Below are 12,009 nucleotides of genomic sequence, written 5' to 3'. Positions count from 1 at the left end.
CACCGCCCGGAAGCGGCGGCGGCGGCGCCGGCGGCGGCGGCGGAAGGGGCGGGACGGGCCCCGCCGCGGCCTCTGCGGGAGGGTCCGGAGCTGTGCGGGAGGGCGGAGGGCTGTGCATGGTCGGCAGCGTGTTGTTTAGACCTCGTAAGACAAAAAAATAAGTAATCCGTAATCCCCACAGAGACCAGCTGAAGGGAGACGCAAGGGTGTTTTGCGCATGCTTAGACCGGGCTAAGGGAGTTGTTCTCCTGGAAGATACCATAGCCTAGGTTTTTCCCATATGATCTTTCTCTCCATCGCTGGGAACTTAGTACAGCCTGGATGTGAGAAAGACACTAAACAGGATTTTTTTTTTTTTTTTGAGAGTAAAAACATAGAGTGATCCTGACATAATTTAAAAAGCCACCAGTGCAGTAAGGAAAAATATCCCCATCCTTCATCTAAAGGCATGTGTCAGGACAAAATAGCAGAGAAAATTTACAGGAGCCTCGTCCTGTCAATCCTCATATCAATCCTTATATCAATCATTGCAAAACATTTCAGTTGCAGCATTATTCTTTTCTGATGCCCGTAGGAAACAAAATAAAACTGCAGCTGGCTGACAGGACTCAGTCATTTATCCACAGTGATCTGCAGCACAGATGTGAACAGCACAGATGACTTAGAGCTCCAGCAAGGCACTGTAATTTCGGGAGTTCCATAACCTATAAGTAATACAAATGGAGAGGATAGAAGGAAACAGACAAATTAGAAACAAATTGGTCCAGAAATAAATTTTGTGTATCAACTGACTGTGGTAGCAGCCAGCCCTTTGCTGCAGTTTGCAGAGCACTGAAATTTGCTTTGTTGATCATGTAATAAGTATGAGGTCCAAGACAAGTCTAAGTAAGTTGTAGCTTCAGTAGAAGTCAAAAGCAGGTGCTAGTGTAGCTCCATTAAGTTAATGACATCAGCCTTTTCAGAGAATGTGGCCTTGTGATCTTCATTCTTAATGAAAAAAAGGATCTTTCATAACACTTATATGCTGCTGTAGTGAAACAAGGAAATTTTGCATTTCAAAGTGCTTCAAAACCGCATCACGTTGTCATCATCAAGCAATCTAATGCAAATACCCACTGTTGTACAATCTCAGCTGTAATCGGCTATATACTGGATATTCAGATCAGAAACAAGCTGTGAGAACTGCTTTTTTCCACATGCCCTGATATTGGTTCTAAGGTGCATATCTCTAAGCGGTCTGTTCTGTCCCACTTTTATTTTTTTAAATGATGTGGTTTCCCAGAATAACTTGCTTAAGTTGGAGGGAATGTTCCACTTTCTTTGCCAGTTTAGCAGCCTCTGCAAACAATGTAGGAATCAAGTGTGATTTCAGTCCTCACAATGTTCCCCTTCTTTCTCTTTTTGATGTGAAATTTTCTTTACCAACTGCCAGTCAATTGCACCTTTTTGCACAATTCCAGGTCCTGAATTGGTAAAATTTACAATACATTGCTGCATCTGCTTGTATCTGAACAACTTGTATAAACTAAAAATGTAAAAATAAGCACAAACTGAAATTAAAAATTGCTGCAAAAATAACTCTAGTAGGCTGCAGGGCTGTCTCATCATGGAATAGGTCCCCGTGACAGTGTCTGAAGCACAGTCCTGAAGCTAACTCACATTTCAGGTTCTCATTCTTAGCCTTCGCATGGGAGGTGCCAGGAAACTGCTGCTTTGTTCAGAGTGCTATGGCTTTGTGATGTGGTTTGTTTTTTTTTTCATCTAAACATTCACAAGAGTCTACCAGCTCACCAGATTCCAGCAAGGAAACAAAAATTAAAGCAAAAGTTTCCTTACCCTGTTTCTCTACACAATTTGTAGCAAGACCAGCAATCCAACTAAAAATTACTTCCCAAATTCAGTCTATAGACTTCAGAAGTCAAGGTTGGAAAATGAGCTATATTTAGACAGGCGTATAAATACAGGAGTATCTGAAGTTTACAGGCTTTAAGGTATGTTATTCCAGCAATTGATTTCCATGCAGTGAACCCCTGGCCAAAAGTTGCATCCAGAGTAAAAGTGAGTAAGACAGACAGACATATATACACTGGAGAGCACCCTATGTCTGGCTACAGAGGGTGCTGGGCTGGTTTGCAGCAGTGATTTGCCCAGTGACAGGAAAAGGAGTAATGGTCATAAACTAAAACACAAGAAGTTCCACCTCAAGATGAGGAAGAACTTCTTTACATTGAGTGTGGCAGAGCACTGGAACGGCTGCCCAGAGAGGTGTTGGATTCTATCTCTCTGGAGACATTCAAAACCCACCTGGATGTGTTCCTGTCCTGCTCTGAGTGAGCCTGCCTTGGCAGGGGGGTTGGATTGGATGATCTCCAGAGGTCCTTTCCAACCCTAACGAATCTGTGATTCTGTGAACCTCAGCACTGGAAAAAGGCTTGATCATTAGTTTCTATCCAAAGTTATTGCTAATGGCATTTTTATGTTCTGTCTATTTTCATCACCTAACAAATATTTTGAAAATCACCAAATTAGCTTGCACAGAAAAGTAATAAATAGCATAATTTAAAACTTGTATCTCTTAGATGAAAGTAGATGTGTAATAGCTGCTTAGCTGCTGCACTTCAAAGCTGAAAACTACTTCTCTTTGCTAACAATTGATGTTCTTTAAAAGGGTGAATTATCTAAATAGTTTGTGCTTTATTTAACAGAAATTTCCAATAAACCTTATTCCTTCACTTTGAGTTATGTCACTTCATGCCATGTGACATGAAGGCATTGATGTAAGTTTGACAGGCAGTGCCAATGCTGACATGTCAGTTTGAGAATTTGTGACAAGCTCTATACTACAGATCTTTTTAAAACAACTATGGATTGCCAAGGAAAAAAAGTCTTTAAAATGTGTAATAACACTGATGCATCTTTAGATTGAAAACAATTTATTCAATTCAATAGTTAGATTGATTTAATGTTCAGGCTGACACTTAATACAATAAAAGAAAAGAAATTTATATTGAAAATTCCCAACTAGCTCAAGTTACAATATATTATATAGCAAAGGAAAATGAGATGTGTTAATGTAATGCTTTGGGGTTTTTTTAAACTGTCATTAAAGAATACTGTTAGCATTTAATAATTTGAAATAATCTGTCTCAAATTTTAAGACCCTACGCAGAAAAAAAAAGGCCTCAGCTGAACAGAGAAAGAATTGCTTATGAAAAATCTCAGCCAGCAAAGAATACAATATGGCAAGGGGAATGTCTTTCACTAGAAGTGCTAATTGATCTAAATCATGCTCTTTTTTTTTATTTTCTGGGTTGGAGGATGTGTTGATTTGGTAATATCATTTTTGCACAGATCAGGTCCTGCCCTATAATTTCTTTGTAATCTCTTTACTTCATTTGAAGAATACTTAGGTCAGTCATGCGTGAACTTTCAAGCATCTGTTTTATCTTCAAATTTCCTAATTCTGTACTGGAAGAAAAATAGATTGAATGCCTAAGGGCTAATCAAAGTAGTGAATCATAATCATTTTTCAAGACACAAAATGAGCTTATTAGAGGAGAAAAAAAAAGGGAAAAAAAAGAATTAACTCTTTATGATCATCAGAAAAATTGTTTCATATGTTAAAAATACATTAATATTGTGGAACACCAGAAAACTGTCTCACTTAGCATTTACCAAAATGTACCAGAATTCAAATAGTTCAATCCTTCTTCAATAGTTAGCCATCTCAAAAATCAAATCCTGGAAACAGGCTGATGAGTGAAATGAGAAGATCTTTTGCAGGTGGAGACACTGTATCTATAGAACCCTAGCTAGCTGAACTTCCATTCTGTAATGTTTTCCCTGTAAAAGCTTTCTTCTTTCAGAATATGTGAAAGGAGCCTGATTTTGGCCCTGTTTTCATTAGAGAGATGGAAAGGTGTCACAGGTGTCAGTTAGAATTGATAGCACTAATTTCAGTAGAAGAAATAGAAAAGCTACCATGAATTTCCTGTTCTCAGCTGCTGCGCATTTTCCCGATAATGCCGTGCTTCGGGCTACTAGAGCACTCCATGGCAGTTTACACTGTTGCTACCTAATATATTATTAGCCAGGGAATGTTTGATTTAGATTATTGCAGCAAGTACTACCTACAAAGTAATCACAAAGGCATAGTCCAAGTAGAAGGATGCCTTCTGTTGCTTGTTCTGAAATTAATCATGCATTAATTTCAACTGAGACAGCAGCTACTGTTCATATATAATTACACACAAATGTTTGGTTTAGTGCTGCCCACCATTCCAACAGCCAGGAGAACCTCCAAATTCTTGGAATCTCGAAAAGTGCCTCCTGCACAGAAAGCTACCTTTGCCTCTATTCAGTGTGAACGTATATCAGTTTGTTGCTTTTTACATCCATTCTTTGTAGATTTAAAAGGACCTGGAAAAAAGCACAATGTAGAGAGGCAAATGTATCTGAAAGCCAGATCTCTGCCTCCTTTCTGTTTCAAAAGCAACTCCTGGCTAAAAAAGGTCAGTAACACAGCTTTACCAAAGCCATGCTTGCAGACTATTAAATGTTTAGAAGATGTTAGATGTGGAATGTCAGTCTTTTGAAGCAGATAGCTGCATGCCATACAAATGTCGAAGGCACTCAGGACTTGGATATCATTTTTGCTGGAGTTCACGTTTTTCTGTTTGTCATCTCTCGTGTTGCAGATGAACTTTGAATTCTTAGTCAGTGCATTTGGAGTAGAGGCCAATAAAAGTTTTGCAGCTGAAAAGGGATAAACTTAATCATGAATGTCACCTATTTGACAGAACTTGATTGGCAACAAATGGGCTGGGGTTACATTTAATAAAACCTCATAGTAAAGTCTCACCTTGAGTCTCCACCCAGAAACCTGAGAAAAGTAAACTGAATTGAACAACTTAACTTGCTCAGTCAGTTTGAGCACAAATCAATCGGCTTAAAAAGCACTAGTTTACTGAAGGAAAAAAAGAAGACCAAAACAGAAAAACAAGTTAACATATTAAGGGCATATACCTATTGCTTGTAGTATAGCTTCAACCATTTTTCCAGTCCTCTCCTCTGCTGGATCTGACCAGCTGATTGCCTCACTCACTGCAGAGCCTGACTGCCTGTCCCACTGCCCCCTCTAAATAAGCACTGCAGTGCTATTGCTTGTAGTTTCCCTTATTTCACCTTTTAGGTCAGAACATATATGGCAGGGGGAAGTAACAAGTCTTTTTGTATACAGCATGCTCTTAAGCAGTTTCTTCCCTAAATCCACGGAATATTAGTAATTTCTGCTTCATGGGATGTTCTATACAAAGTCACTTTCTTTCCTCTTCTTGCAGATGACTTTTGCCCTCTGATGCTGGAAACTATAGCATCGTATTATGGTGATCTCTCACCCTGAGTACTCCTAAGCATAGTTAATTAGTCCAGACTTTAATACCCAGTTTGAAATGTCTCTTGAAAAATTAGAGCAAACCTTCTCTCCATCATAGTATATAAATGCATGCAGAATAAAGGTGGCTCAGACCGGACCAAGAGCTCTTTTCATTCATTGCCTTTTTTTCCACAGGGGATACTATCAGCAGCAAGCTTCTCCTCTTGAGTCACCTCCTCTGGTGGACTGCCAGGCTTACAGAGAAAGAGCATCACCGTTTCTTTTGTTTTGCCTCATAGCTCCATCGCTGACAGTTTTACAGCCCCCTGCCAGGAGTCACACGTCCTGCACAGGCACCGTTGTACTTAAAAGGGCCCAGTAATACTACAATTTGATAGGATGGGTCTCTAACCTGTGGCTCTCCAGACCTTTCTATATAAACTAACTCAGTGGCTCACAAGTTTCACCTGACAACCATTATACTCATGGTCTTTGTTCTCTTTTCAACAGAGGGAGGTATCATGCAATACATGGCAGGTGTATTGTATTAACAGAGTGATGAAAGAAGTGACTGCAATAGAAAATATTAAAAATATGAAGTACAGTTAGGCTCAGATAATTTTACTCAGTGAAAAAACACTAACTTCAAGAAATAAATTTCTCTAGATTATCAGTAATAGGCAAGACATAATCATCTGCTTGGTGTTTAACCTCCTGGTGACCATGTTGGTAGGACCTGCTGGTGTATCTCTGACCCTTTCACAGATATGTTTTTAAGCACCTCAAAATAAATGGCAGACAATTGTTAATGAGACAGTTGCCACTCTATTTGCACTGGACAGGTTTCTATTTTTCCTTTATCAGGCCTTTAAATGCTTGTGATGAATGCCCATGCTCTGTCGAGGACATGAGTGAGAACAGTCACAGCCCTGTTCTGGGGGGTGTCCTGCGGGCAGGGGGCTGCTGCCACATGTGGCTGATGTGCCCGGTACCAGGGCTGCTGTGCAAGCCCTAAGAAGCGGACTGGAACAAGTAAGGCCCCAGCAATGCCCAGTTTGGTCCCTGCACCTGTTTGAACTGGCTGTGCCGGTCAGGGTTCTGCAGAGGCGAGGGGCCAGCGCTGGGGAGGGGGCCCGGGGGCGGCTGCAGCGCAGGGACGGCCCGGCTGCGGGCACAGGCTGGCTGCGGCACCTGCCCCAGCCCATCTCCAGCCCATCTCCAGTCTCCCCGTGACCGACCGGGGCTGGCAGCGCCCCAGGGCCCAGCGCCGGACTCCGGCCGGGGCAGCGGGGTCTCTGCCTGGCTCCCAGCATGTCCGGGGCGGAGGTGCTGGACACCCAGGGACCTGCAGGCGCTGTGGAATGCACGGGGGACGTCCCCTCTCTTAAAGAAATCGAGCAGCTCCTGAACACCGGGCGGCCCTCTTGCAACCACGTTGATGAAGTATGGCCTAATCTCTTTCTAGGAGACCTGTAAGTACAGCTTTATGGACACACCTCTGCCATACCTTCTGTCTGTTAGTATGCCTCATGGGTGCGGCTTTAGACAGCTCATAGCTTTCCTAATTGCTGTCATTTACACTGCAGACAGCACGATTTCCGAGATAAAATTATGACTCAGCTGGTACTTGCTTCTAGGTTAGCCCTTAGAGGCAATGCACAGCCTGATGCTCCAGCTTGGGAAATGCAGTCTCACAGTGCTACTCCTGATCTGTGAATGTCACTGCACCCATTTGATTTGTTTGCCTTTGTCTTTTCCTTAGAGTAACAGCTCACAACAGATTTATTTTGTGGAAGATGGGCGTGACCCATGTTTTAAATGCTGCCCATGGCACAGCCTACAGCCACGGAGGCCAGGACTATTATGGAGCGACCATTCATTATTATGGTGTACCAGCCCATGACCTGCCAAGCTTTGATATAAGCCAGTTCTTTTTCTCCGCAGCACAATTTATCCACAAAGCCTTGAACACTCCAGGAGGTATGAAATTATTGTTGGTCATATTTTTATGCAAGTTGGCAGCCTCTTATAACAGATCAGCTCCACAAGCTCAGTGATGGACCAGTCACTACATGGCGTCCTGCTAGCTGCTGGTTACCTGCACGGTGGGTGGCAGGAGGAGGGAGTGCTGTGTACCTGGACGTAGCTCTGACTAGGTCCCAAAAAGCTTATGTGAGAAAAGAAATGAACAGTGCAGGAGAGAGACTGGGATGGAGAGAGGAAGAGAGGGGAAGAGAGGAGAATATCTGGACGGAAAGGCTTATTCAAAAAAAGGAGAATCAAAAACATGCATTTAAAATGAACACCCTCTTTTGAGATCCTTTTATAGCAACTGTACTTATAAGAACAAATGAATAAAGAAACAAAAGTCCTAATTTCTACAATCACCAACTGTATGAGGAGGCTCAGATATTGCAGATGAGCTTCTTGTTTGAACATGGCCTGCAGGGCTGTGTCCCCAAGGAGAAGAATTACCTTTACCCAAGGAGATTTATAGTGAATTGCACAAGAAACTGAGCTTCTTGGCAGTGGTACAATATAATACTAATTAACCTGTTTTACATAAAAGATCATTTCTTAGCATGAGTAAACTGGCATTAATGGAGCTGTCTCTATATCACAAGTTTTGCCTTCAAAATACAATTACAGTTGCATCAAATTGCCTTATTATGCAATGGTACTAGCCAGTCATTTTTCTTTTGTTAGTGCCATCCACTCAGGCCAAATTTTAACATTCTTCTTCGCCTAAGTAAGCCCTTTGAAACCAATTGGTCTGATTTTCCTCTTTCTCACAACAGAACAACTTCATTACTTCAACGGGGGTTTTTTTCTGTGATTTGCCATTGTTTCTGACATCAGGTGGGGATCTCATGGCACTTCTTACACAAGTGAGTGTAACAATGGCAAATTAGAGTTAATTGTTAGCAGTTCATATGATTTATCAGAAGGGTAAGAAATACATCATGTTTGCAGTGTTACTGTGAATAAGCTGGAGAAGGCAGAAGGGCTTTGCCTTCCCTTTAAATTAAACTTTGTCCACTGTACTGCTTCTCTTCCATGGTTATAATTTTTTAAATTTTTTTTTTTACCAGCTAAAATATTGGTACATTGTGCAGTTGGAGTAAGCAGGTCAGCTTCCCTAGTCCTGGCATATCTCATGATAAATCACCACCTCCCATTAGTTGAAGCCATCAAAACAGTGAAGGAGCATCGATGGATTTCACCCAATCGTGGCTTTCTGAAACACCTGCGAAATTTGGATGTTCAGCTACGGCAAAAGAAGGACTGCTGACTGGGCAAACCTATTTGCATTCACTTTACTGAGTTTCAGCCTTCACAGTCATTGTGCATACACAACTTCCTATGATCAGTGCATGTTACAAAAATGAAGAAAATTATGCATCAAAGTAAAAGGTCAAGAGACCTGTAAATGGATTAATTTTGATAGTTCAGTTCCTCCAAGACCAGCTCAGCCAACATCAGCACTGTAAGCACTGTGTGCTGTGAGGCTGCCGTGCCTACAGTGGCACTACCATATAAATCCACTGAAGTGGTTAAGATGGACCGAGTTTGTTCCTGGTTTGTGCTAATGCCAGAGGAAAGTTCAGTACTTGCATCTAGCGGTAAAGGATGTTTGAGTCCCCTTTACTCGGGAGGGTAACATAATCATCTTCGTCAGTTTGGTTACAGTTCTCATAAGCATGTTCTCATCAGAAAAGCTTTTTGTGTTTCAGGCCTGGTTATGTGGCAAGGGCAGTTTCTTAAGAGCCCAGGGACTCCTACAGAAACATTCCTCTTTCACAGGTCTGCTAAATATTACAGTGCTATAGAAAGCTGTGACAGCCAGAAGACCCACACCAGCAGAATAAACGTCTGTGAAGCTCTCTGCAGTTTGGGTCAGCAAAACCACAAATCTTTTCTTGTTAAATACATTTTCAGCAAGATAATGTATATCATGTAGTATATTGAGGACATTAAAAAATGTCAGGTCTCTGAAGCATTTTGTAAGCCTAAACTCATCAGTTTGTTCTCACTCCAAATTATCCCAGGTCAGTTCTGTGTCAGTGGCTTTGAATCATCCATGGTTTAATATCAGGTAGAAGCTTAGCTTACATCAGTGGCTTGGCTTTAATTGATACAAATTAGTTTTAAGCTGTTTTGAGCATGTCGCTTTTCCTATCACCAGTTAATCGGTACTTAAACCAATGTGATTTTTAATATAGCAACTGCATTTGAAATTCGTGCTGCCACTCTGACTGAAAATTAGCTTGTTATCTTGTGGTGAACCATGAAGTGATAATCAAATTTGGTTTTGCCCTTTGCTACTGGTTTGATTTATTGATTAGTAGAACTTATAAAGATTCTCTGCTAGATTAAGTAAATACCTTTCTACTTGTTTGTTTGCATTTGAAGCATCAGTTCTGATAATTTTCCTCTCTGCTGGAAGAGAGGTTATTAGAAGACTAAAATAGTGGTAACTTGTGAGTTGAACCTCTTCCTTCCCAGACCCCCATATTCTCCTTAATTCTTGGAGATGTTATGACATGAATGCTGATTCTGCCTAGCATTTATGGGAATTTAGAAATCTGTCCCTGTTTTGCTGTACGCAAGTGCTTTGCAAAATAAGCATATTTAAGATTCTTTCAGACATCAATTTCACTGTTCAGATTTTCCTAAACCTTGCCAAAGAGCTCCACTGATGAGAGAAAGATAAGACATTGTCATGTAAAAAGATCAAATAGGAAATCACATTTAAAATCCAACAGCGGTGGGACAACTTTTATAACTCACAAAGAAGCAAGGTGGAGGAGGAGGAGCTGGGTTTGCTTTGAGGTTCTCCATTAAAATTAATAGGGATTTATATGACTTAATATTTCATTACAATTTATACTTCATTCACATTACAGTAGCTTTTAATCTGGAAACCTTTTGAAGACTTGGCATTGAAAAATCTGAAACTCATGTGAGTGAAATAATGCATTTTAGTGGCTTTAGGCTGGGCAAAATTAGACACATGTGAGCAAGATTAATGGAATCTCCCCATCAGGATAATGCTTTGCGTGCCCCTGAACATCTGTCCTACAAAGCCACAGCTGTGAAAGCTGCTCCTGTTGTAAATTAGTACCTGCTCTTGAAGATACTGCTTACCCTGGGAGAGTATTGTTTTAGCAGGGGTAGAGGAGAGATGAGTACAGAGCAAAGCTGAGTCAGTAGGGCATCCAAGCCACCAATGACATGGTAGTGATCTTGTAAGCAAAACTTACCTCAGTGGAGAGAATGAACTAGTGCTCTTTTCAAGGGCACTAGCAAATCACAGAAGTGTTTTTAATCTGTGGAGTCAGCGTTGCCTATATTTACCATCTGTCTGCATTGCCCCCTTCCTTATATACAGATTAACTTTGACTCCAGTTTTGTTCAGGAAAAAAGATTCCAGTCAACATAAGCAAAAGCAGAAGAGTTAGCACATCACAGCAAACAATGCTTTCTGTTTTAAGAAGTTACATGACTAAGAGGAAAAGGGACCTCCTCACCTGTTACTTACAGTACCCAAAATTCAAGTCATACTGGGCTATGACATTAGCACTTCATTTCTTTCTACTATAAGCATGAAAACTTGTATTTTGAGTGTTGGTTTGGCAAGTTAGACTAAGGAACCAAAACAAAGGAAAAATACTTCCTTGCCAGTGGCACTTCGTTCAGAAAAATGCACATTTGTTGAGTGTCTACACAACCCAGGAGAATAAAGGCACTGAAATTTAACTTCTAACTGAGGGAGAATTCCATTTGAAAGATGTTTAAATACCTAAAGGTAAATTAGGTACCTGCTGAGCTGGCCAAAGCACCTAGGCTCATGCAGCAGTGCCTGTATATCCTCCCAGGAGCTTGCAGGAATTGTCAGTCCTGGTGGTCCTACCTGACCAGGAGCTAATTACCTTCTATCTCCTCTGAAGCTACAGGGGCACAGACCTTCCTGCCCCAGACTTTGTGGGACAGAAATCCATTCAGGTTACAAAATACTTAGAAACTCCATGCAGATCAGGAAGCTCATGAGCTGCAGCTAGATGGGACCTGGGAGAGGTTAGAAAGCAGTATAATTCACACTTGTGTGTTCTTACTTTCTATAGGCATCCACTTTGCTTACATCCAGTCAGGCACAGGATAGTGGGTAAGGCCCAGGACAGTGGCTCTCATGATCTTTATTTTGAACTTACCCTTAAGATGCGCTATCCCCTCTTTCCTGGTAGCTTATTATTAGAACTGGGTCACATGAGGCATTTGGGACTGTGTCTCAGTTGCATTGACCGACATTTCTTTCCCAGGGAAAGCTCTATGCTGGCAGGAACAGCAATACAGCTCATGTGGGGAGGGGAGTAGCATTTTTTTGCATAAGATTCAGTTAATGCAGAGTTTTCATTTTTCTGGCTGTTGCCCATTGCACGAGGGATGTGGCGCTGAGCTAATCCAGGGAGGCGTCAAAGCGCGTGCCGTATTTAGAGTCAGCCACCTGCTTGGAACATCAAGCAGCAGCAAAGAGCCTGCTTCAGCAGAAAACTGCCCTGTGGGTCCTGCAGCAGCACCGTCCAGCAGGCCCTCCTCTGCCTAAATCTGCGTGTGGCCTCCGAAGGGGTCAGCAC

The 12,009-nt window shown here is 41.6% G+C and overlaps 1 protein-coding gene across 1 annotated transcript; it reads left to right on the top strand.

Annotated features, from left to right (window-relative positions):
• The first annotated feature begins 6,625 nt into the window (after positions 1–6,625).
• LOC113997754 (dual specificity protein phosphatase 13-like) lies at positions 6,626–8,719 on the top strand. Its single transcript, XM_027739876.2, has 3 exons — positions 6,626–6,846; positions 7,137–7,354; positions 8,467–8,719. The coding sequence occupies exons 1-3, from the start codon at positions 6,686–6,688 to the stop codon at positions 8,664–8,666; spliced, it is 579 nt and encodes a 192-aa protein (XP_027595677.1). The 5' UTR covers positions 6,626–6,685; the 3' UTR covers positions 8,667–8,719.
• Positions 8,720–12,009: the final 3,290 nt, after the last annotated feature.

The sequence above is a fragment of the Pipra filicauda genome, unplaced genomic scaffold (assembly GCF_003945595.2).
Source record: "Pipra filicauda isolate LSUMZ 115617 unplaced genomic scaffold, ASM394559v2 scaffold15_size4787011_pilon, whole genome shotgun sequence".
Classification (NCBI taxonomy): Eukaryota; Metazoa; Chordata; class Aves; order Passeriformes; family Pipridae; genus Pipra; species Pipra filicauda.
This window is presented reverse-complemented; position numbering and strand designations above follow the sequence as displayed.

Coding starts and splice junctions, on each gene's coding strand:
- LOC113997754 (XM_027739876.2), top strand. CDS start 6,686: ATGTCCGGGGCGGAGGTGCTGGACACCCAGGGACCTGCAGGCGCTGTG. Junction 6,847..7,136: donor AATCTCTTTCTAGGAGACCT/GTAAGTACAGCT, acceptor TCTTTTCCTTAG/AGTAACAGCTCACAACAGAT. Junction 7,355..8,466: donor AGCCTTGAACACTCCAGGAG/GTATGAAATTAT, acceptor TTTTTTTACCAG/CTAAAATATTGGTACATTGT.